At 41.2% G+C, this 26495-nt stretch overlaps 1 protein-coding gene across 2 annotated transcripts; it reads left to right on the plus strand.

Annotated features, from left to right (window-relative positions):
* The first annotated feature begins 1152 nt into the window (after positions 1–1152).
* Positions 1153–26480, plus strand: dnajc14 (DnaJ (Hsp40) homolog, subfamily C, member 14). 2 transcript variants are annotated; one of them, XM_052009366.1, is made up of 7 exons: positions 1153–1317; positions 12605–14476; positions 19688–19794; positions 21168–21287; positions 21749–21909; positions 23080–23182; positions 25561–26480. In XM_052009366.1, exons 2-7 carry the CDS (start codon positions 12653–12655, stop codon positions 25766–25768), a joined length of 2523 nt encoding a protein of 840 aa, XP_051865326.1. In that variant the 5' UTR covers positions 1153–1317; positions 12605–12652; the 3' UTR covers positions 25769–26480. The 2 variants fall into 2 exon arrangements, with proteins under 2 accessions (XP_051865326.1, XP_051865327.1); XM_052009367.1 differs by lacking the exon at positions 1153–1317 and adding an exon at positions 1529–1647.
* The last annotated feature ends 15 nt before the right edge of the window (positions 26481–26495 follow it).

Below are 26495 nucleotides of genomic sequence, written 5' to 3' on the forward strand. Positions count from 1 at the left end.
AGTCTCTTTCACAGCTTTTGTGGAAAAAGTGGTGATCCCAGATTGAATTTAGGTGGCCCAATTAGTTTTTTCCAGCTGCTCTTCCTGGGCAGCCTCCCAGGATCAAGAATGATTTGTTTCCACACCAGTTTTGTGTGTTCTGAGATGGTTAATGAGGCTACTGTGGGAACTGCAGCCTCCCCCCATTGATGGCGAAGGAAGTGATTGGCAGGCTGGATGGGTAGTTTGTGAGGTGGTATGCACCTTTTGTTCTTTATGCAGGCCTTCTGTGTAGTCCCCATGCATATTCTTAATTTCATCCTGAATCATCCGCCTCCACTTTGAGCAGTCAGGAGCCAAAGGTTCCCAGGAGTTGCCGGAGATGTTGCACTTCAAGCACATCCTCGAGTCCTTCTCTCTGTCCACCTGATAATCTCCTCTTCTGCGAGAACTTTGAATAGAATGTCTGCTTCAGGAATCTGGGGTTGAGTATACCTATAGCTGACTCTATAAGTAGGGGTCAATGCTGGAGAGGTTAGCCTGGGGAAGGACATTGCCGTTGATTTGCTTTTCCTTTCAGCTGCTCTACAGCATCTAATGTAGATGCTATTTATGGTATGGTTGCAGCATTGGCCGGCATTGATTACTCCTCCCTGTTTGTTCTTTGAAGATGGTAATGATGGTCCTCCTTTGCAATGAAACGATCTGTCTGGATAGCATGCAAAACAAAGTTTTTCTCTGTACCTCGGTACAAGTAACAATAATAAACCAATACCAATTAGGAAGAGAGTTTGCAGACGGCGGTTCCATGCGCCTACAGCCTTTGTGTTTGGAGATGTTGTGCCACAACCCTTGGCGAGTGTATGTTTTGTAGATCGTATGCACCCTAGTCAATATGCACTAGTACTGCATATTTAAGCTTGATGGCAGCAAATGCAGTTGAAATAAAGTGGACTACTTGGGAATTTATATGGAAGATGCTTTTTAACATTTTGCTATGAATGCCTTCCTGATTTGCAATTAGCTATTGAGTGATCCTTTAAACGGCTGATTGATTGAATGAATGAACGAACGCCGCCGCTGACGCCCTCCAGCGACCTCCTGCAGGAGCGCAGCGAGGGCGACACGGGCGCGTGCAGGCTTTGTTCTCGTGGATTGCGTCCGTTCCGGTTCACACCGGAAATGAAACTGGCACCCGCCCCGACGCTCCGAGAAAGTGGTTGAACGGCGTTTGCTTCAAACAAACGGTGAAAGTCTCATTCGAGCCGAGCTGGCGGCCGCCCGGCGGCCGGCGCCTTTACCCGAGTTGTGTGAGGGGAGCGGCGCCCGGAAGTCGAGGTGGGTTCTATGCCGTTACATTCTAAGAATCAAACCCGGTAACTGAATCCAAACAGAAAGGGGGAGGGGCGGCGCGTGTCAATCTTTACTGTTGGAAGCGGTTACTGACATCAGCACTAGCCAATAGCTACAGGCGGTTCGCCTCCGGACAGGAGCTGGAACCAATGAGCGCGCGGAGGAGGTGGGCGCACAAAGGGGCGGTTTCGTTTCCTCACCATTAGGTTGTAAATAGCCCAATTGCCAAAGGACCAGAATTTGTTTTCAACGGCTCCGAATTTTCGAAAGCTGAAGCCGTAAATATCTTGGGGTTAGAACACCCTTTCTTTGACGGTTAGTGTAACAGGATCTAAATAGAAATGTCAAATAGATTTGGTTTCGTGTTGCTTTAAGGTAAAAAAAATGTTGGAATTTTATAACTTGCCGATCAATTTATTTGAAGTTGATTATGTTAATACCCCCCCCCACCCCCTATAGGGCTCGGTTTTATTTTAAAAACGTTGCCAAAATTTTGAAGCCAAATGTGTGGGAAATAAAAAAATTAAGACGTAGGATAAACTGATTATGTCATGAGCTAAGAGACATAATAAGCCATTAGTGACACTACTGCTGCAAACGTGACACTGGCAGAAATGTTATATCCCATCTCAGCTTGACATACAGTGATGTTAAATGTCCCAGGTTAGCGTGAAATTGTCCTACGAGTAAATTAGATCGTAAACTGATAGTGTGCCACATATAGTACTGCATAAGAATCGCTTATTCCTGCTCCATATTCATCTTCTCATATTCATGTTTGGTTCCTGTGGTTTTAAACTGCATCAAGCTGTTGGCATCTAAGCATGTGGGGATGAAAGCAAGGTGAAGATAACTTCTGTGTGTTTGGTATGGTAATGTATCTATTCACTTAAGTTAAAAGGAAGCTAGCCTATTGACAGTAATGATAACGTTCATACACTTTATACTCGATGTTTTCACCATAAGTTTTTGTGTCTACAAACACTTTCTTATGCTGAAATGGTTAATGGCATGTTATTAGCTCTCCTATCATACATGGTTACTATTAATTATTATTTAAATATGAACAAGCCTGTAGATATTTGTGCGCAAAGCTAAAATCTTTGAATGTGTTTTATTAGTTTTGGAGAAAACAAGGTATAAATGCCTTGGAGGGCAATAAATCTAAGTGTGAAAGTGCATTCTAACAGCCTTTACACTTTGGTAGTAGTTTTTAAAAAAAATCAAACTATAATGGATTTTGTGTAGAGATTTAATAGTGTTTTCATTGTGACTTGCACAAAACAATGCTGGGCACGTGGAATATTTACGTCGACATGTTTAACCATTTTCCCACTGGGATTTCAATAGCATCTAATGCTGAATGTGTAAAATCCTCAAGATGTATATACCTAAATTGCAGAAAGTATTAATAATTCTCAATTCTGTTTGAACTTGCGATGTATCTGCAGAGGTTATTAGAATAAAAGTATGAGCACTGTTGATTACAACTCTGTAGTGATGGGAGGAGTTTGGCACAGTCTTATTCCACTATAACCACCTTTAGGTTAATTCTCAAAGCATGGGGCATTCTTGACCACTGTTAATCAGCCTGCATGGATACTGACAAGGATCATCTGAATGGACTGTTACTTGACTGCCAAACTGATCCAACGTAAACATTTATAAACTCCTTAATGTGTATGTAACAAAAACAGATGTGGTGTGAAGGCTGTTGTCTATTGATATATTAAATGCTGCTGTGTTAGATTGTAATTTCCTTTCCAGCAATAGGCCCTGGGTATCTATTCTAACCAATAGTATTAAACAAATGTTATCCAAGGGCTGTTTCCATACCCAAGCATATCCCAACGTTTCAATATGATAACATGGTTTCTACTCTCAAACATGCATTGATTAGCTTTTTTAACGTAAAACATCTCAAGGGTTTCATGGTAACGTTGTCAAGCAAAATTGGACGGCAAGTCCCATAAAGCACCATCAGTGGAGATTCCCAAAAATATGGTTAAGGTACATTTTAAAGGGCATCTTGAGTGAAATCCAGACAAATAAAATAAATTTATATTGTGGTTTTCACATCTCTTTAAGGATGTTCTAAAGTGTTCTACGGCTAATAAAATCCCTTTTGAAGTTTCTTAATTGTAATCTAGAAAAGAATCAGAATTAAAATTTAGTGAGCTGGCAACATTCGGTAAGGGATTTAGTTGAGTCAGTCGTTGTGTAACACAAAATATTCCTAATGATAAAATGTGAAAGTTGATTGTTTAACTAAGTTTTCTTGTCTTTTGGGGAAAAATCTGGATTGAAAAGAACTACTGTAATCTTTATTTTTGTATCTCGGCTTGGTGTAACCAACTCCAAACAGCCTGTGAGAGGAGAGCATCTACATTTTTAAAAAAAATTGTAATTCTTGAGAGTTGTAATGAAATCTTTTAAATTTTCAGGTTGAAAGTAAAACTCAAAAAATAACCATCTGTTATACATTAAAAAGAGATTTGGATGTGCACAGTAATGGCAGCACGTATCTGCTGTGTGCACACCTGCGCATAGCTGTGCAGTTCCCTAAGTGATAAGATGTCAAATTGTTTTGTAATTTTTCCCAGATCTATAGAGACCCAAGGACTTTTGGGGAAGGAATAAAGTTGAGTGTCAAACAAAATTGTGTCAAAATAAAATCTTAAACATCTGATTGTGGAGAAGCAGTAAAACTTGCTACTGTTGGGACGTATAAAGTGGCACAGAAAAGTGTACATATGCTGTCATTGTAACAGATGCAATGACATTTTAGGATGGACTGCTAATGATAAGTTATTCTCAGGCCCCTCTTTGTATACAAGGTTAACCAAATTTACTGAGTACACCAGTACATAAGAACACAAGAAAAAGGAACTGGAGCAAGGTACCTCGCCCTTCAAGCCTGCCCAACCATTCAATATGATCATGGCTGATGTGCCCCAGACCTCAACTCCTCCCCTGTGCCACTTCCCCTGGCCGTCAGTTCCCTGATCTTTCAAAAATATATCTGCCTTCTCTTTGAATACCTCCAGCGACCAGCTGCCACAACCCCATGGGCTAGAGAATTCCATAGATTCACTACGTTCTGCGGGAAGAAATTCCTACGCGCCTCAGTTTTAAATGACTGCCCACTTATTTTGTCATTACTTCCCTTTTGTGAGAGACTGCCAATAATGGAAACATCTCAACATCTATCCTGTCAAGCCCTCTTAGGTTCTTGCATATTTTTATTAAGATCACTCCTTGTTCTTTTAAGCTCTTAAGTTTGCAAATCTAACTTTTTTTTCAGCTGTTCATGATGGGGTAGCCCTCTCATCCCAGGAATTAGCTTGGTGGATCTCTTCTGCGCTGCCTGCACTACTAGTATATCCTTTCTTAAATAAGAGGATCAAAACTCTGTACAGTACTCCACGTGCAGCCTCACCAACATCCTATACAATTGTAACAATATTTCTCTATTTTTAAACTCCAGATTTCTAGCAATAAAGGCCACTATGCCATTTTACCAACTTAATTACTCACTGCACCTACTTGTTAACTTCTTGTGTTTCATGCACAAAAACACCTAGATCCCTCTGTACTCCACTCATTTGCAGTCTCTCCATTAGATAATAGCCTGCTCTTTGATTCCTCTTACCGAAGTCGATGACCTCTCCCTTTCCTACATGAAATTCCATTTGCCAAGTTTTCATCCATTCAGTTACCCGAGTTGTATCCTGTTGCAGTCAGAATCAGATTTATTATCACTGACATATGACATGAAATTTGTTTTGCGGCAGCAGTACAGTGCAAGACATAAATAATGCAAAAGAGGAATAACAAGGTAGTGCTCATGGACCGTTCAGAAATCTGATGGCGGAGGGGAAGAAGCTGTTCCTGAATCGTTGAGTGTGGGTCTTCAGGCTCCTGTACCTCCTCCCCGATGGTAGTTGCGTGAACAGGGCATATCCTGGGTGGTGAGGGTCCTTAGTGATGGATGCCGCCTTCTTGAGGCACCGCTTCTTCAAGATGTCCTCGATGGTGGGGAGGGTTGTGTCCGTGATGGAGCTGGCTGAGTCTACAACCCTCTGCGGCCTCTTGTGATCTTGCGCATTGGAGCCTCCAATTATCCTCATTGAAGCCTGTCCTCTTTCCTATTTTTGTGCCTTGCTGAGCGCACTGGATGCGTTTCTAGGAGTAAGAGCACTAATGGAATTGCACTAAAAGGGGTTATTATAGTATTTTGTACATAGAGCAACCACTATTGAATTTGTTATCCTGGAGAAATATCTGGGCTGGGGAGAGCTGTGTCGCCAACCGAAGACACGGAGACAACAACAACTTCCATCATGTCTAACATGAAATGGCACTCCTGTGCCTTGTTTCACAGAGCTGAACAGCCACATTGTTGCCCTAGCCTGTCAAACACCAGTTTACACAGACATCCACTCTGGACTGAGCCATGGAGCAATTTATTACTGCAGGAGTGCCAGCGGAGGGGAGGGATTTGCACCTGGCTCCCAGCACAACAATGCACAACAACACAGCAGGCAGGGTTCTATTACCAGGTTTCCAGCACAGCAGAGTGCAGTCTGAGTAGATGTCTTTTTAAAGTACAGGGTGTAGTTTACCTGCGAGTGTTCGGACAGGGTGGCGGGCAAGAATGCAATAACAAATCTCTTCTCTGTGGGATGGTCATAAGCAGGGTACCAGTAAGCTTTAGAAATGCCACGGCTGTAATACAGGAGTCACAGCAGACATATTGTACACAGAAAGATCCACAGACGATGAAATGTTTTTGGTGATCTGGTTTGAATGGTGAATATTGATCAGGATACTGGAAAAACTCCCCCACTCTTTAACCAGTGGATGTGGGATCTTTTGTGCCTCCACCTTGGTTTAATATCTGATCTGAAAGATACCGTTTCTGCCGTGCTGGTCTGTATCGTGGGATCAAGGCTGAGGTGGGATGTGAATCGACTCGGTTGGGATTGGTACCACTGTTGGCACCAATTGAAGCTGAAGACATTTGCACCAGTATCTGGACTCTTAAAATCTATTCACATTCAATAAAATGTTCAAACTTATGCATATTTGTGGTAGTCACATCAGGGCAATTCAGATGGGGTATCAGCATATCAGGATGGTTATAGCATGGAAGGAGGCCATTTGGCCCGTCAAGTCCACGCTAGGTGTTTCTAAGAGGAATCCAGCTGGTTCCATTTCACTGCCCTCTCCCTGCATTCCTGTAAATTCTTTCCAGTCAGATACTTATCCAGCTCCCCTTTGAGTGCTACAATTGAATCTACCTCCACTACTCCCCTGGAAGTACATTTGCTGTGCAAAAATATTTTTCCTCGTGCTACTTTTGATTCATTTGCCAATCACCTTCACTCTTTATCCTCTGGTTCTTGATCATTGGGAAGGGTTTCTCTCCATCTACCCTGTCTGTATCCTTCATGATTTTAAATACAATTATCAACTCCATTCCAAACAGGAGAAACCCTGCTTCCTAAGTCCATCCACACAACTCGAGTCTCTCTGGGATCATTTTGATAAATCTCTCGTACATCTCTAAAGCCTTCAGCTCAAATGTAACACCCAGAACTTGAAATGATACTCTGGTTGCAGCAAAACCAATATCTTAAAAAGGTTCACTATGACTGCCTTTCTCTTGTACACTGTACCTCTATTTGTAGAATTCTGGATTCGTATGCTTTTCAACCACCTTTTCAAATTGTTCTGTTCCTTTCAAAAACTATGTATACATGTGTGTGCGCGCGTGCACACTTGAAGTCTATTACTATCATCCTCAGTTCGCTATGCCTTCTAATTTCGTGACATCTGCAAATATGGAAATGTGCACTCTAGCCCCAAGTCCAAATTGTTAATGTATATTAAGAAAAACAGCAGTCCTAGTACCAGCCCCGGGGGATTCCTCTGTAAACTCCCCTTTAAATCAGTGCAAAAGTTGGAGAAATTTCCAACCAAGTGAGTCAAGTTCAAAACCCATTTTCCACAAACTTTTATGCTAGTTCAAGATTCAGTTTGCCTGAATCAGATCCTGCTGCTTAACTGTTCGAGTCCCCAGGTTGAACTTGAGAGACTGCTGATTTGAGTTGCTTTGCAAGTGGTGTTCGTTTTCTAGAGCATGCAGACATAGATAAGCATGTTTTAAAAGCTGCTCTGTATCAAAATCAAAACAGTTAGTTTACTATGAAACTGACGAGTGTTCACAACTGAAACTATTAAGTGATTCAGTATGGGTTTTTGTTTTGCAATTTTGAGTGGCATCAAATTACTGAGGCTGAAGACTGACTATTAAAACTGGTGGATTTTGATAAACCTACTTTCAGCTGTATTAAAATCACACTAGCTGAGTAGTTATGATTTAATATATCAAGGAATATTTTAATGGAAATAATGAGAACGATTCCGTGTTTGAATTTCTGTTACATATTCCTGTATCCATGTGTATAATACAAATCATGTAACTGTGGCCTAGTAATTCTATGCCCTTACCAGTGGTGGTGCTGCTGTGCCTCCAGTGGGTTGGGTCAGATTGTAGCTCTCAAGTTTGCATCCACAATGCCCCCTGTAAATGGGGAAAATAGGAATTTAGAATGGAGAATTTAAATAACATTACTCCAAAAATAATCTGAAGTTTGCTTGAAACACCACCTTGAATTTATCACCAGGTTAAAAATTCCAAATGTAATGTAATATAACAAATATTTAAAAAAATCTCAAGCCATCACTCTTCTGAATCCAACTGGTTAAAACTTTAAATGGAGATGTAACCTTAGTTATTCAGTTATCAACTGGTCATTGATTATAGTACTATAAAGCACTTTATTCTTCCATGTTTTGAAGTAGCAACCAATGATTGCTACTCTGCTTTTGAGGTCAAGTGAGTGCAAAACAGTAAAAGGAGTGATGAATTGTTGTATTTATTTCATTGGCTGCTTGTTTGTCATTCAGAAAGTTGCCAGGTCTTTAATCCTAGCGAGCAATTACATTAGTATGGTGAGAGCACACTTGGGAAATACTTTTGTTTTGGTCAGTGAGAGGTTGTACCCTTTCCCCAGGTGTTTTTCCCCCCATGTTGTACATGGCTTGTACCTTTTAGAGGGGTGGTGGAGGAAAGCAGCTATGATAATGGGACTAGCTCAGATTGACATCTTGGGTTGGCATGAAACATTTGGGCTGAAAGGCCAGATTCCATGCTGAATGACTCTGTCCAGTCTTAATGATACTTGCTTAGTGCTACCCTGCAGACTGTTGATTCGTTACAGCACTCTTGATCCTCCAAATCAAACAATTAGCGACATACCCACCTATATTTTCGAAACGGCCAATGGCCACTGTTGACTTGGCTACCACAGCTTACTTCTGGGCTGGAGAGAGCTGAGCAGCCAAACAAAGGGAGAGATGGCAGCCTCCATCCTGTTTAACTGGCAGCAACGAGGAGACTGTAATATCTGGTCCGTTCATCAACACGTGGAACAGATGCTGCCAATCAACAGCAATGACCCCACACTCACTGTGTCGGCCATTGCTGTTGATTGTGCAGCCCTGAACACTACATCTCAGCACTGAGTATCTGTACCACTTATCCGACCCACCAAACGCCAGCCCTCAGAGGCAGCCTCTCCTTGTTGAGTCGTGGGGTGTTTCATTCCTGAATTTGTGCAAGGTTTCTGGCACAGCAGCCAGGTGGACAGGGATATGCCTCATGTTCCAGGCACAGGAGCACCATCGGTAGCACACCTCTCCATATATAATGACTGCATTTTGCGCTGATTCCATTAACACTTCCGTTCCTGGGAATCCATCCTGTGCAATGAGGTACCGATGCACACCTTTAATACAAAACCTACTCTCAGTGGTCGATAGTTTAATACTTAGTGGCACATAAGAACATAAGAAACTGAAACTAATATAAGCTTTACGGCCCCTTGAACCTGTTCTGCCATTTAATATCACCCTGTACTTTCACTTTCTCTCCCAATCCCTGATGTCCTTTGTGCCTGAATCAATCTCAGGCTTAAACACAGTTAACCACCAGGCACTCACAGCTGTCTAAGGTGGAAAATTCCAACGAGTCACAACCCTCTACTTAAAGAAATTAGAGCCATGGCTCATTGAGGGCTCCGAATCATCTTCTCTGCCTCGTTAGCTAGGTTCACCTGGAGTGGCAGGGACTTGCAGACACACCACAGAAACAGGCCCCTTGGCCCACTTGAGTCCACACTGACCGGCAACCACCCACTTACACTAACCTTGCATTAATTCCATTTTTGTTATTCTCCCCACTTTTCCATCAACTCCCCCCAGATTTTACCCCTCACTTACATGCATTGGTAATTTACAGTGGACAATTAACCTACCAACCTGCACGTCTTTGGGATGTGGGAGGAAACCGGAGCACTCGGGGGAAACCCACGCAGTCACAGAGAGAATGTACAAAATTCACACAGACAGTACCCAAAGTCAGGATTGAACCCAGGTCTTTGGCACCGTGAGGCAGCATCTGTGCCTCTACTGCCCTAGATGTTCACTTTGCAGCCAGTTTGTACGTGTGAAGTAGTCATGTGTTCCACACCTGTGAGACGGCACCCCATCTCCAAGTATTTTCTACCAGCCTCCTACAGTGGGAAAAGTATGGAGTCTTACTCAGTCCCACCAGGTGCCGACTACAGTCATAACAGCCTGCGCATAATTGACCTACTTCAAAGCAATCTGCATATGAGAAAAGTACAGTACTAAGAAAGTGCATTTTTTTAAAACTTAATATACATAACATTTGAATATCCATGCAAAAGTGAACCCTTTGGTCTTGATGCTTGTGATGAAAACAATCTGTAATCCTTGGTAACTTCTGTCACCTGAATTAAGGTTTCCTTGACTCTTTATAAGAGCAAAGTGGTATTCAACTACTGCTTATATAATTTCTGAGCAGGACTAGGCCATTTGGCCCTTCGAACCTGCTTCACCACTCATCAAGTTCCTGGCTAATCTTCTTCAATGCCATTTGCCTGCACTCTCCCCATATCCCTTGATTCCCTTAACATCTAGAAACCTATCAGGCTCTGTTTTGAATGAAGACAATGAATCCACAGTCCTACAGGGTAGAGAATTCCAAAGACTTGCCACCCTCTGAGTGAAGAAGTTTCTCCTCACTTCACTCCAGAGTGGTCTACCATTATCTAGACTCCTGGTTTCTAGACTCCTGAGCCAAGGAAAACGTCTACCACCCATCCAGCCTGTTGAAACCTTTGTTTCAAAATATATTGTAAGTTTCTCTTCTCATTCTTCTAAACTCTAGAGAATACAAGCCTATTTTACTCAATACTTTGTGTGGCAAACTCACCATCCCTGGAACTGGTCTAGTGAATCTTTGCTACTCCCTCAATGGCAAATATATCTTTTTTGGGCAAGGAGCCCAAATAAGATAATACTCCAGGTACGGAGTTACCAAGGCCTTGTATAATTGCAGTAAGACAGCTTTACTCCTTTCCTCAAGTCTTCTTGTACTAAAGGCCAACATACTATTAGCCTTCCTAATCGCTTGCTGCACCTGCATGTTGACATTCAGCGACCTGCGTACAAGGAAACCTGTCTGTTTGCACATCAATGTAACCTAATCTTTCACCAATTAAAGAACACTCTGCTGTTTTGTGCACCAAAGTGGATGGTCTCACATTTTTTCCACATTATGCTGCATTTGCCATACTTTTGTCCATTCAATCAGCTTGTATATATTCTTTTGCAGTCTCTACATACTCTTCCCTACTCAAAATCTGACCCAGTTTTGCATTTTCAGCAAACTTGGAAATATGGCATTTGGTTCCCTTGGTCAAATTGTGCATTGTAAATAGCTGGAGCCCAAACATTGATGTCTGTCATTTCCCACTACACACACCCAGCCTACCTGAGAAAGATCTTTGCTTTCTGTCAAATAACCAATTCTCAATCCTTGTCAGTATGCTACCACCAGCTCCACATGCTCTAACCTTGTTCACCAACCTGAGTGGGATCTTATCGAGGCCCTTCTGAAGATCCAAATGCACCACATCCACTGGCTCCCCCTTCTCTCCAAGAACTCCAGTGGACTAATCAAACGTGATTTTCCTTTCAAATCCATGTTGACTCGGCTTAATCCTGTTATTCTTTTCAAAGTGTTCTGTTACTACATGCTTCATTATGGTTCCAGCTTTTTCCTCACTCTGATATTAGCCTAACAAGTCAGTAGTTCCTGTTTTCTCTTTCTCTCTGTCTTAGTAGGGTCACATTTGCTAGCCTCTGGTCCACAGGAACAATTCCAGAATCTGTAAGTCTTGGAAGATATTCTCAGCAAAGAAGGAAATAAATATAACATGGTACTGATAACTTTCCTATTTTACCATTTTAATTACCTCAACTGTTTTCACTAAGATGTGGAGATATTTATTACCCTTTTCATCCCTCTTAAATAGTTAAACTAAGGGTAGCAAATTAACTTTTGAGTAAGGAAATATGCATCTTGCCAGCAGTCCCCAGGTTCTATTGTCTACATCCAAACAGCAATGAGACCTAGTTTTAAGAATCTCCCAGTGCTGCAGCTCCTAATCCCAGTTATATTTCTTGGCCAGGTGTCTTTTAAAAAACAAAATGTTGGGAAAGTTGGAGGTAAGGCATTTGTAAGTAAATCTCAAATTAAACAATACAAGTTTGAAGTGTGGATTTTTTTTTCTGACCTTTTGTGTATTATCTGTTAATAAACAACTTCATTCCAGTCTGTAGCCATAAAGATCTTAAGTTCCAGGTTCAGTCTCTCAGGCCTGGTTGAGAGTGAAAACTGATGAAGGGGCGGTGGTGTCTCTGGGACTGTCCCTCAGCACAGCTTTGTGCTTTCGGGATAGACAAGAAGAAAATTGAGGGGAATTGCCGTGAGATGGGTAAGAAAGCATTAGCTGGCATGGATACTATTATGTTTCTCTTTGGATGTGAATAATTGATCTGTAGAAATAATTGCAGTCTACGGTCTTCATTATAACATCATAGTGATTGAGAGCAAGCTTGAGGTGTGAATAGTTAGAGATGGAGATGTGTATATACAATATATTTGTCTTGCATGAAGACAGGTAGGCTATTTTATATACTTTTAGATCTGGAGATAACACATTGCATCTATGCAAAGTTATTACCATGTAATTATTGCAAGTTTTGAATATCTACATGTATTTAATTCTCTTGTCGAACAGTTATAGCATTGTTTGTATCTCATTGATTTCAGGTGAACATGGAACAAACATGATTGCCAGCAACTTGAGATTCTGCTGCAATGGAGAGAAAAGATCACTATGGTAGGCGAGGTGATTTGCAGTGGTCAGAAAGAGACAAAACCCGCTGGTATGAGGAGGAGGAGCAGCAAGTTGCATCCCAATTGCCCCATCACAGCCGTTGTCAGTTTGCCCAGATAAATCGGCCAGTTGTCGATTCTCCTCATGATGATGAAACGAATACTTTTCCAAATTATCCCTGTCGCACACGACATGACAACGCTGACTCGAGTCAGTATATTTCGGAACGTGTCTGCACCTCGCGTGGTAATCGGACCTGGCCAAGAACAAGTCAACAACCTGCGAGAAAAACTGATCCAGGGAACAGTTCGCCCTTGTCGGATTGGCCTCTTGGTGACATGAAGTGCTTTGATCACAAAGAACCATATTTAGATCAACTTTTAGATGAAGAGCTGAAGACGTTGGATATGGAAGGGCTGAGCTACCCCTGTGGACAGCTGGATTTTACAGGGAAACTGCCATCTCTCTATTGTTCTGGCATGTCATGTGATGGGTGTAACCTTCAAAACCGAGAGAAAGAGTTGGCCAGTAGTGATAAGCCATACGCTCTTTCTGATGCAATAACCAATCGTGAAGGTATGACTGAGAAGGATTCACAAGAGAATGGGTGCCTGTCGTCCATTCCTCAGCTGGAAAGCTCTGTGAGTACTCGCATGTTTTTGGAAAGGTGCTTTGAACCTGGCAGCTATGGAGACCACAGCTTCCCTTTCAGGACGGATGACAATCTGTCATTTCTTGACAACTTAGATTGCATACGTTCTGCCAATGCTTCACAAGAAGATGGAGTGGACAAATGTGATGAATTCATTGAACATGAAGGAAAGGCCGAAAGCCATGTGAAGGTGACAGAAGATGTCAGACATCCTGTGAAAATGACCCACAGAAAAAGCAGCAAGCGACAAAGAAACAAATCGGTGACAAAAGATAACTCTTCAAACATCTACGATAAGGAAGATGTGAGGGAGCACACGAAGAAAAATAGCAAGTCTTCAGCAAATAAACAACGGCACTCAAAGGCTGAGAGGAAGCGACAGCACGCTGAAAACAGGGATAGGTTAAAGATTGGAGTGCAGAAACAAACCGAGGAATTGCTTTGGAGATGTGTAACCTATGTCAAAGTTATAATGGATGTCATTCTTTTTGTGACCCACAAGTGTGGAGAGTACGTGGAGACAGGGGGCAAACTTGTGTATTCATGTTGCCAGATACAAAAAGAGGATTTTATTTCCTTCAAGGGCAGTGCAAGGACCTCAAGCGTGTGGCTTTTTAAGCAGGCAAAGTTGGGGTCAGAGAAGCTTAGGCGGTTTTGCCTTTCCTTGATGAAGATGACTCTAAAGTTTTTAAAAATGCTGCTTGCTCTGCTTTTTCTAGTACTAATGTTATTTATAGGATGCTTACGACTTGGCTACAAATATGCAAAGTCTGGTGTTTTCATGATTTTTCAGAGGTTACCCATCTGGGGCCAGGAAAACTTTCCCCATTTGGTAGCTGTTTATTTTCTGCACTGCTTGTGCTCGTCTATAGAAGAATCTAGAACTTGGAATTATTTGAAAAGACTGTGGGAAAAATTGAAAATGAGATTCTGGCTAACTGCTAAATGGCGGACTGCAGGCCAGTCTCCCTCTTCACCTCCATCGCCCCAGTCACCTGGTGGTAATAGGTACCAGCCAGATCAGGAGGTTGACCGGCTGTTGGCAATGGCTGATGTACCAGAGGAGGAGCTCGATCCTTTTAAAGTTCTGGGCGTGGAGGTAATGGCCACTGATGCTGAGCTGAAAAAGGCTTATCGGCAGTTGGCCGTGCTGGTAAGTTCAGTGTAAGAACATTTAATTAAAGATAAAGTGCAACTGTCTCATTCAATTACTTCCATTGAGCCATTTACCTTAATTAACATTCAAGGTGTGAAGAGAGTATAAAATGTGTTTATGTTTGCTTATTTAAATTACCCCCCCCCCCCCCAATTTTAAATGAATGCCTTCACATTTACATTCCTTAGGTGCCAGTGGCCCTCTAGTACCATAGCCAAGGTGCTGCTCTATTTTATTGACAATGATAGTGGGGTCAGGAGGCTTTTCAACCTCTTTATCTGGTGGTTGCTCTTGTATTCTTCCAGAAGAAGGTTGCTCAGTAATGATTGGGATCTGGAATCCTGGTGAATCTTTCTGCTCATTTTTCACCTGATAATCTATTTTGTACAGATAATTACGAACATTGTTTCCCTAATGCTGTGACTTAATTTTCATTTTCTGGATCTATGGGAATTGCTCAATTCTTCTACTGTGTTAGTATCCCTTATGTAGCAACAACTTGAGTGCATATGGCATCTTTTAAAGCAGAGAAATGTCCCCAAACTTATTAGAAGCAAATGGCAAGGTGGCCACCAAACTAGAAAATGTCTGTTTTCACTTCCTATCCAAACAAGAACACTAAATTTGATGTTCACTGCACTGCCTTAGAGTCTTGGCTGTATTGCTGAGAGGTAGACAGTGGTGTCTGAGAAGTTGCTGCAAATTGACTCTGCAGTAGTAGCTGGCACCTGAAAGATAGCAGAAAAATTGATGGGGCATTTCCTCTTAAATCTTAAAACTTCAGCCACTTACTGTGCAGTTGTAGTATAATAAGTAATAGTACAATTTAATCCAATGTTCTGTGAATATTTAGTGTTTTGTATTGAAATGTGTTACTTATGTGTGGGTAAAATGCATTAATCCACAAAACAACACAATGATGCATTTTTCCTTGAATTGCAACATAATGACCCAGAATTTGCTGGGCCTGAGCATCTGGTGACGTGCCTCATTTATTGGATGTTTTTCCTTTCACCCTTACAGCTCACTATTTTGTGTTTCAAATTGCTGGAAATGTGTGCTGATAACTGCTTGACAAGGATAATGGGGCATCCGAGACCTTGGAGAATGACAGAACCAACAGACTGATTTCTTGAGTTCAGATTTAACAGGAATAATGGTGAAGGAAATGGGGTGAATTAGTTTCAAATCAGGTGCAGAAAGAAAAGTGGGGAAAGTGTGGATTAAGAGAGATTGAAAAGAGAACAGGAAAAGTAAGAAAAAAGCTAAAGTTTCAGGTCAAAGACCCTATCAAACAAAGGGTCTTTGACCTGAAATGTTAACTCTGTTTCTCTTCCCACAAATGTGGCCTGATCTGCTGAGTATTTTCAGCATTTTCTGCTTTTATTTTAAACGTCCACATCTGCAGTTTTGTTTGGTTTTCAGGAAATGTAAAAGATTTGCACTTAAATTAGAAACACAATCTGGGAACAATTGACTACCTGCCAGAATGATAATTCAGTTTCTGTTGTTTGCTTTCTGGGTTGGGGAGATTTACATTTGCAAGAAGAAAAATCTCAAAAGGTACTTGCATTGTTATATGATATTTCTTACATTTTGCAGTGAATTTGTTTTACCGGCGCAAATGCAGCAAATGAGGGGATGGCAATGAGCTACTCCTTTTACAAGGTGGAGCAATGCAAATAATGCAGCAATGTGGCAGTTCGCAATTTATTGGGTAACTCTTGATTACCACAAGTTACTGGGGCATTTACTCACCAGTAATGCCAAGAGCATTAAACTCTGCCTTTTCCTCCCAGTAAATTCTAGGTCAATGTTTCAGTGGAAGCAATGGTGATTTATTGTTTTAGAATGTCAAATAAGATGAATGGTTTTCTCCCCCCCCCCCCACGCCCTCCCCCCCCATCTCACGTTCTGACCTGTGTTTGGAATTTTGAAGTTGGACTTTTACGTTTTCTGTTGCAGCTAATTTTATGTTATTGTCGCAATGGTTAGTTACCAAGTTTTAAGGGATGCCTGTTTTTCTTGAAGTAACAAAACCACCTCCTGTCAGCATTCTATGCATATTAAACCATCAGAACCCTGGAAAGCACACTCTCTTCTGAATACCTGCAAGTTTGAAAAAGCAAAAGCAAACCTAATATAGTAGTCCTGTACATGTTATGCATCTGCAATCTACTCATGGGCTCTGAATGCTAGGATTAGATAGCAGCTGAGATTGCTGCACCCAGTTTGCAGGTCTTTTCTAAAGCGCAGAAATGTTGCTATGGTCTAGGATGCAGCAGTATGGTAAGTACACTCCCTCCTTTCACTGTTGGTGTCCAGGATTTTTTGTAAAATGGTTCTACATCTTTGATGAAGTTGATTTTAAAAAAAGTATCTGTAATATTAATAATCAAGTTGTCAACTTAGTTTTTTTTCCCCCAGTGTTTTATTTCTCCTCTCTCTCCCCTTTGGTGCTGTTCCTCATGTGATGGTTTAACTCTTCCATTCTTGTCAGCAACTATCATAGAAGCCTGAGAACTTTACATGGTTTCCCTCTAAATCAGTACTGTGCATGGCATAAAATAACTAGTAATATACCTTTTACTGAAAATGCTTTACAGCAATTATGTGTCAGAGGATGGAAAGCTTTACCGTTGATTGAGCAAATAGGATATAAAGTGTATTTGTGGCTGATTATGGTCATGTTCTTTTCATAACATGCTGTATGTGTGCAATAGGGAGTTTAATTGGCTAGGTCTTGATTGGTAGAAAGTTACTGATGCTGTCTTGACAACAACTAGCTCCTGTTCCATGACCGAGCTCTGAAAGAAAAGTGAATGTACTTAGAATCAAGGCAACTGTCCTTGCATGGTGGCTGACGTGTGATCGATTAATTTGGCTTCTAGCAGCTTGCTAGACTGTCTCAGCAGCACATTTGCCATTGTACGAAGCACCCAGTAAGCAGTTATAGAGCAATCCAAAAGTGTGACGATTAGAATTTTCTGCTGCACTTCAGGGTTAAAAGTAAGGTGGTTGATTTCCTGCATATGTTGCACTCACAGCTGGGTCACTGTACTCCCACCAGGACAGTTTATCCAGCTGCAGTAGCATCATACCTGCTATATTATTGCCTGCTGTTGCTTGGCTGCTTGGCTGCTCCAGTATCATGAAATTTAAATGGTAGCTCTGTTTTTAACCTCTGGTTCCAATTTAGGGTCAAAGGCAGTCCAGGATGGATATGGTGAGAGGGGATTTAATAAGACATCAGAACAGTTCTGTGTTGTACTTTTGTTCTAGTTGTTAACTAAATTATTAGTGTTGTGCTCTTATTTCTCTTGTGAGTCAGTATCTATGATGAGCAGTCCCAGGGAGGGCTTACTTATTGCAGGCTCCGTTTGCAATTTTGGAGAATTTAACGTGACATCTTGTACACGCATTTAAGTTCTGAAAATGAGCAGAAATTCTGGAATTTGTGACCATGTAAAGAGAAATCTATGACTGGAAATGGTGACTCCTTTCTGACAGATGGGTGAATAGCACTGAGGGACCATATATTCCAACTGCAAGAGTGTTAAGTTTATCGGAAACAACAGTAGAAGCAAGAAAAATACACTAAATGTAAACTTAAAACTGAGGGAATGTGGGAAAGATTTTGTATTTGCTGCAGTCTTTCACAATCCCAGAGCACCTTAAAGTACTTTGTCGCCAATGAAGTAATATCTGTAGCCAACTTTGTCACGAATGGAAATGCAGCGGCTAATTTGCGCACCAAGTGATCTCACAAAAAGCAAAGTGATTTTTTTTTTGTAATATTGGTTGAGGAATGGAACTTGGGCAGAAGACCAGAGAACTCCCCTGCTCTTCCAATAGTGTCATGGGATCTTTGACGTCTACCTGAAAGATGGAATCTTGGTTTAATGTCTCATCCTAAAGTTGGTACCTCTAGTGCAGTAATGAGGAATGCTGAGGTGTAAAAGCATTAGCTTGGGTTGTGGTCCAAATCTCTGGATCTGTGCTGAATCCTCAATCTACAGCTACTGAGCCATGAAAAGATCTTCTGAGCCAACCATGCTTTTTGTACCCGACCTTATGCACCACCTTCGTAACATGAACTTCATAACATAAACTGGGATAAACTATCAAACCACCTGTCAGTCTGCCTGAAGGTGTTGTGCGAGATATTTACACATATGAAATAAAGCAGCTCTCCCACAGAGAAGGATCATCTGCCACTTCTTGCTGTCTCCCACAGATAGCAATATTAAGAATTACCCTTAATTTTTGTGGACTTGTCAAAGAATACTCATTTCGAACTACACCTTGATAAAGATGCCTTATCACGTAAAACAATATGTGTATTTCAGATATGCACACAGGCAATCTTTGTTACACAACTAGCAAAATTCCATCAGGAAGTATCAAATATACAGGATTCTGCCTGATCTGTTGCCTGATTTCTGCAATGAGTTGTGCAGCTGAGAGTTTGAGGACTCCATTCACCATTGTCAGGTTTCTCCTGATTTCCACCTCATTTGTTCAGTTGTCAGTGCAAGGTCCCGTTCTCTGGGTTAGCAGTAGTTCTGTATGTATGATGCCAATCTATAAACAGTATTTAGTTGAGTCTCACTATTTCACTTTAATAAATACAATTGAGTGTTTAGAACTTTGCTTTGTTAAATAATTCCCCCAACAGGTGAACATCTGCTGACCACAAAACCATTGGAAGGAACAATAACAGTCTTCACTTATGAGCCTAGATGGTACCAGGACTTGAATATGTCCTCCCCCAATGTGGTACAGACGTTTGGCCTTGGGTCACTGAACAACAGCCGTGACAGTGAATCCCTGCTGCGTACTTTAATTTCTTTATTTCCTCACTGCCACCGGCCCTCCATCATCTTGTTTCTCCCTCAAAGGGGTGGAGTGCTGAAGTGAATTGTGATATCCCACTGGTTAAAATGAGGCAATACTGCACACCAGTGAGTAAAACTGCTGCAATTAATACCACCTTGAATGGTACTGTTACCCAAGTCCCGTCAACTTTTAAACTTTGATTTTAATCATTTATTGCCACCCATAAGTCACAGGGTGAGCTTTAGTTTAACATTTTAAAAAAAAGTGAAGACTGACACGACTTCATGTGAACTGTCACCAGCAGTAGTTGATCAATACGCATCAATCAAAACCTTTCTCTTTTAAAGTAACCACCCATTGTGATTGCAGGTTCACCCTGATAAAAACCGACACCCACGATCGGAGGAAGCTTTTAAGGTGGTGCGAGCAGCGTGGGATATTGTGAGCAATCCTGAAAGGAGGAAGGAATATGAAATGTAAGCAAAATTCAGTGCTGCATTCCAGATACGTCCACGTGGCCTGTGATTTTTGTCTTTGCAGGATCAGTTGTTTTTAAAATATGCCGGTTTACCTTCTATTTGTAATATCAAAAGTATTTTAGCATGTTTCACGCTACTTGAATTTGATTATTCTTTATTATAAAGATTACCATTTTGAATTAGGGAGTGAAGCTCTGCTTAAACATGTTACCAAGTATAGTGTTTAAGAAAGAAAACTCTGGAAGCTCCCTGCTAGTAACGTTTAAGAATATTGCTATTACAGTGCAGGATTGGGTTTGAGTGCGGTCTGGACCAATGGAACGAAATTCTCTTCTCTGTCGGCTACAGATATCCCAAGTGTACTGAGTCTTGGCAGGTTTGATTGAGTTTCTAGTCCTACATCACAAAACTGTCTGTAAAATTCACATCAATTAATAGTGACATGTCAGTCTCCACAGGGAAGCCATAAAGTTGCTTTGGAAGTACTTGATGTTGAAGCTGGATGCAAAAAAGTTTCCTATTCCTTGGCACTGACGACACGCTATTGCTCAGCACAAAAATCCATCAGAACGTGCACATTAATAATTTCTCATTTTCTCGCAACATTAAAGTTAAAATATTATTTGGCTACTCAGAATAATATTAACACTATTACTAATTAACTGTAGGGCTATCTCTCACTGATGGCTTTTTATCTAATTAGTTTTGTTTTGGGGAACCCCTTTCTGTACTTTAAATGTATCTATTTCACTTGTTTCTACTTGAAGGAAGCAATGATGTGAGTATTTTTAATATAGGGAGACTGTGACATGGAGAAAGCATGAGATGGTGTGCCTGTTATTGTTTTGTGTGCTATACTTGGCTATTGGTGCTGTGCAAGAGCAACCTGAGATGATTGGTTCCTTAGTTTACTTGGTCTCTAAATTGAGGCATTGATTTCCAGCTCAAATGGGCATAAGAGATCCCATGGCACAATTTGAAGAGCAGGGCAATTCTCTCCAGTGTCCTGGCTACCACTGATCCTTCAGCCAAGCTGATTTTCTGGTCATTTGCTATTTGCAGGATCTTGCATTTGCGCAAACTTGCTGCTGCGTTTGCCTTTTTAACAGTGACTGCACTTCAAAACAAAAGTAATTTTTTTTGGTTGTAGTGAGTCATCCTCCAGATGTAAAAAGGCAACTACTTTTTTGTATAACTTTTTTATTTTATCGTGGCTGACTTTCCCTGTGGATGGATATTGAATACTTGTTAAGAGAGGTTGGTATTGTCTTACTTTTACGAGGAGTTGCAGAATCCCAGTTTAATTTTTCAGCCACTTTCTGTTCTTGATTTCTTTCCAGATAAAACTGATTATCTCTCTTTGTTTTTAGCAAACGGGCTGCAGAGAGTGAGTTACATCGATCCATGAATGAGTTTCTCACCAAACTCCAGGATGACCTGAAGGAGGCCATGAACACTATGATGTGCAGTAAATGTGAAGGAAAACACAAGTTTGTGCTCATTTATCTTTTGCTAGTCAGTTAAAATGACCTGTAAAACTGGGTGGTTTTAGTTTTGTTAGTCTCCCTGGTTGGGTTTTGCCTCCTCCATCTTTTCCAATGAGCCAACTCTTGGAATAGAATTTGATGGTTATCAGGTGCCCTTGGCTTCCTCGTTCAACTGGCCGTTCATCATGTGATCTTAAATAGTGGCAATAGAGAAATGAACACGTTTCCTCTGGATACTGTTAGCTGTTACAGTGCATCTGCTTGTACCTCTGGTCAGACCTGTTCTTTGTTTTATTCCCCTACCACTCCCCACCCCCATTTTACTGCTGGAGATCCATCCTTGCCCATTTAAAGGATAACTCCTAGGCACAGTCCTTGTCAGGATCTAATCTCAAATTGTCTTTCTGGAACTACATTTCCTAATCCACTTGTGTGTCACAATAAAGTTTGAACATTATTTGCAGGAGGTTTGAAATGGATCGTGACCCTCAGGCAGCTCGATACTGTGCTGAGTGTAACAAGAGACACCCTGTAGAGGATGGAGATTTCTGGGCAGAATCAAGCATGCTAGGATTGAAAATCACTTACTTCGCCATGATGGATGGCAAAGTCTATGATATCACAGGTAAGACGGTGAGAAATTTGAAGCTACCTTGCTGTACTTTCAGTGTATGTTGTATTAAGAAAAGAAAAACAAAAACTGGTAGCTTTCAATGACCCTTCCATGCGATGCCAATTTGGAAATAATACGCTGCATAAAACCAGCTGCCTGGTTACTCCAACACCCTGGTTTTATGAAGCACAGGCAGCAGCATGGATCACTGGGACTGAATGTTCTGTTCGTGCTCTCTATTCTCTATTTTTCTACACAAAATATCTCAGACCTAGGCTTGACCGATACATGATGGGAGCTTCTTATCTTTTTGTGAAAAGAAAGTCAGTACTAGAACCTACCAAGTAACCTGCTGTTGGTTGAAAGTGAAATGCTCCCCTCTGAAGAGACTATGGTTCTTGTTTTCTGCTGAATGAAAGGGATGTTGATGGAAGAAGTAGACTTCACTGCAGCAGCTGTTACTACAGCTCTCCCAGTGACAGCAAATGCTTGAGTGTCTCTCAAAGTGCTCCCTCGAGTGCTGTTCTGGAGAATATGGCTAAAATTGTACTCCAGAGTATTTCAAAATATTCCTGAAGTACTCCAAAATCCTGTCTACAGCAGTGGAAATAATCAAAGGAAAAATAAGTGAGAAGCCAGGTCTGCGTTTAAATTTTTACAGATGAAAGTAAACCTTCAAAGCTTTTAAAGTTGTCAGATTTGTTTGAAGAGGTGGGGTGCCATAGCGATGGCATATGCTGCTTGCTTGATTGGCGTCAGGCCATTAGGTATAAAGTGGTGGCTTGGCGATAGTAGGAAGGAAAATCAGAATGGTTCATAGGACCAGGAGAAGGTCATTCAGTCCCTTAAACTTGTTCCCGATATAGTTAGATCAGCCCTGTTTACTTGACGTGATTACACTTTCTTGATGCCTTTGATCATCAATCAGTTTTAGTTTTGAAATTCACTTTCAAATGGGTGGTTGGGAAGCAGGTGAGTAACAGGCTGGGTGGGGACACCTACACCTCACCTTGACTGGGAAATACTAAACGATGATTTGAGAGCCATGGTACAAAGTACTTGGATTTCTTTTGTTACTTTAACCATTGTGATATTGCCCATCAATTTTTCTGATTTGTTGGAAGAGAGCTTAAGTCACACACAGTCACAAATTTTAGTAACTTATTTTTTTTCCCTTTTCAGAATGGGCTGGGTGTCAGAGGGTAGGAATATCTCCTGATATACATCTTGTACCTTGCCATATATCTTTTGCTACAAGAACTTCGGGAAGCAGTGGTCGGCATAGGTGAGTAAAAATGCAGAGAGCTCAGAATATTCATTATTGATCTTCCAACTGTTTTGACTCTAATTTTTATGGTATCAGACAGTAAACTCTACATTATAAAAGTTCAAGGGCATATTATTAATACATGTAAGGCAAATAAAATGCCCGTGTAATTTGTTTTTATTGGAAGCAATGTTGCAGTATCCCAGTTGGTCTTGTGTAAATTACAATAGTTGAACAAAGGTGCATGACCAGCTCACAACTTCATGCAGATTTTTAATGACCTACAAGCCTGAGAGCACATTGGTGTTACATAGAGTTTACCAGCTGATGAAAAAAATAGTGGTTGCCAGAAATGTTTTCAGAGTTCATATCGCACTTTAATAGAATTTGAACTCATGGAGTCGTACAGCATGGACTCTTCGGCCCACTGTGTCTGTGCGAACCTTGAAGTACCCATTTACACTCATCCCACTTTATCCTCTCCACATTCTCATCAGCTCCCCCCAGATTCTATCACTCACCTACACGCTAGGGGCAATTTACCTACAAACCCTCAAGTCTTTGGGGATGTGGGAGAAAACAGGAGCACCGCATGGCTGCAGGGAGTGCGTGCAAACTCCACACAGGCAACACCCAAGGTCAGAATTGAACCCAGGTTGGGACAAGGCAGCAGCAGTAGCTGCTGCACCACTGTGCTGCACTCTTTTATTTAAAACTGGAGAAACTGTCATCAATAAAACTGATCATGAAGCTCCCAGACTGTCGCAAAACCCAACTGGTTTGCAGTTGTTTAGGAGAGACGACCTGCTCACCTTGCTCATTCTGGTGTACTGTTGACTTTTACCTCCCTTCTGCCAGCAGCGCAATTGTATCAGATTGAAGGTTGACCATTGCCATCACCTTGGGATGACTAAGGACAAGCCTTCCCAGCAGCATCCACATCTTAAGAAGGACTAATTTTCTAAAAGCTTTCCAAATACTGTCTACAAAAATGTGTATGTAACTCTCTGCTGCAGTTTAGAAAGAAGGGGATTGGTGTGTAGGAGAGCACTGAGTAGTTTCAGCTATGGCATTGTCTGAATAACCTTAAAATAAATTTTTACAATTTTGCCCTAAGGACTAGTGGTTTCTTCAGTTCAGATTTGAGAATTTTGGGATAATTTCTTCTAAAGAATACAGGTGCTTTCCTGCTTGAATCACCTGAGAAATTTTGGTAAAGAAGATGCGCTCTAGGGTTTGGTGTGACCCGATGATTGCACATTAATAGAATTGGGTCCTGCAGCAACACAGTAATATCTGGTGTGCTCTAGCGCTTGGATTACATCGTACTAAAATTGGAAGGTTTGTACTGTTTCATGGTTTTGATATACAAAACACTCTCTTCTCCCCAGCCCTCCAAGTCAAACCACATTTTCATTGGATGGTGGTCAGAAACACGAACCCAGTCTTTATTTTGCTCCTTTTCCCCTCTTCTCAGCACAGTGTTCGGACTGCTGTCCTGAGCTGAGCTTGCCTGACTTGGCACAGACCGGCAACCAGACTTAGAATCTTCCTCGATGTGTAGGTTTCTGCCACATTTGTTCTCTAATCCCTCTGAGGAGGTTCTAATGGCAGGTTAGAATTGTGTTAGGGACATGATCACATGGTTATTGGTGGGTGTTTCATGTTGATTGATAAAAATTCAATGTATAAACTACAGCTGTAAAATTGCACTTCTAATGCTATTTTTCAAACAAGATTGCAGCTCTTGGGAGTTTATTATCTAACAGCGTTGTGGGAGTGCATTCACCAACGGGCTGGAGTGATTTAAGAAGGGAGCTCACCATCATCTGCCTGAGGACAATTAGGCAATAAGTACTGACCTTGCCAGTGATGCCCAATGGAAGAGTGAGAATAATTTCCAATAGTTTGAGAAAAGCTCTCATTTGAGTGTTCATGGCTTTGAAAACATCACATTGCTCAGTAGCAATCTGAACAGGTGGTGCTTCACACCCTCAATAATAGAATATATTTTCCTTTGTAGTTAAAAGCCGTGTTGACTTTCACTAGTCATGGAATGGAGGAAAATATACCTCAGCCTGGTTACTGTCTATTTCTGTCTTGACTCTGCTTTTGGATAAGTTGATGAAAGAACAAGTGCTCTCCAGTGGAAAGGACATAAAAATCAGGCTCAAGGTCCTCTTATTCTACTTTTTTTTTTCCACAGCCAACATAAAGCCAATGTTGGCAGAAGTTGGGCCGTTGTTCCTCTGGTTTGAGAAGGGTTGCGTGATATAGCAGTGTTGAATTAGACAGTCTGCCTGGTTAAGGGTGTTGACAGTCTACTGTATGAGCATATGGTCATTTGAAGAGGTGTTTAAAATATTGTTCCATATGCCTTTATCATCTTTCTGTAGAGCCGGCTTGGAGAATGGCCCAGCTTCTCCTGCCGACCTCCAAGAATTTTTCAGCAAGATTTTCCAGGGAGCTGCGCCGCAGGCTAACGGGAGCTTCTTCAACCCATCACAAATGGGGCACAACAGTCAGGCGAAAGGAGAGCCCACACAGAGAACGGACGCAAAACAAAAGAGAAGGAAGAAGGTGCGACGGACATTCCCGCGCTGAGCCTTAAAAGTGCTAAAACAAACCTCAGCGATCACCTCAGTAGGCTAGATAGTAGCCTGACTGAGAAGGTCAAACCCTGATTCTAGATTAGAACAAGGACAAATAAAAGTCCTCTTTTATTGAATTGAATGAATAGACTTTAACTGTACCTTGTTTTTAACATTTTAATTTGGATGTACAGTAGCAACTAAGGTGATCTTAAGAGGGCTTTACTTTATAATCTGTTAGGTAAAGACAAATTAATTTCTGGTTTCAACAGGTAGAATGAAAAATTAGCCAGTAGGTGACTTTTTTAAATGCTTTATTATTTTTCCATGCTCGGCTACCTCCTCCTGAAATGTTCCTTTTCTCGGCTCTTCCTTTCCCCAAGGTCATACATCTTCCTGACCGTTTTTAATGGGGAAAAGTTTGCAATGCAAAAGGAACAGACTAAACATTGTGCTTGGCTGATGGCCTGATTTCCACCGTATGATAGGTATTTTCTTTTTAAAAGAAAGCACTTTTTTAAAAAAAAAGAAACCAGAAAATAATTTGAGTTAAGGGTGTAAAATTGGCACACTTATTGTGATTTAGGAAATGGAATACAATTTCTTTTTGTAACTTTAAAAAAATTAAATATTTATTGGAAAATTTACTGTGCTGCAGAAATCCTACACAAATCTTATAAACAAAATATGAACCTTTTGATAACTACCATAAATAGAAAAACTGAGTTGTGCTCCTTTTA

Source organism: Pristis pectinata, chromosome X (assembly GCF_009764475.1).
Source record: "Pristis pectinata isolate sPriPec2 chromosome X, sPriPec2.1.pri, whole genome shotgun sequence".
In the NCBI taxonomy this organism is placed as follows: Eukaryota; Metazoa; Chordata; class Chondrichthyes; order Rhinopristiformes; family Pristidae; genus Pristis; species Pristis pectinata.

What these genes read in the sequence shown, in the direction of transcription:
- dnajc14 (XM_052009366.1), top strand. Translation starts at nt 12,653, where the DNA reads ATGGAGAGAAAAGATCACTATGGTAGGCGAGGTGATTTGCAGTGGTCA. An exon ending in AGGAGGAAGGAATATGAAAT is followed by an intron (nt 19,795 to 21,167) that starts GTAAGCAAAATT and finishes CTTTGTTTTTAG; the next exon opens with CAAACGGGCTGCAGAGAGTG. An exon ending in CAAAGTCTATGATATCACAG is followed by an intron (nt 21,910 to 23,079) that starts GTAAGACGGTGA and finishes TTCCCTTTTCAG; the next exon opens with AATGGGCTGGGTGTCAGAGG.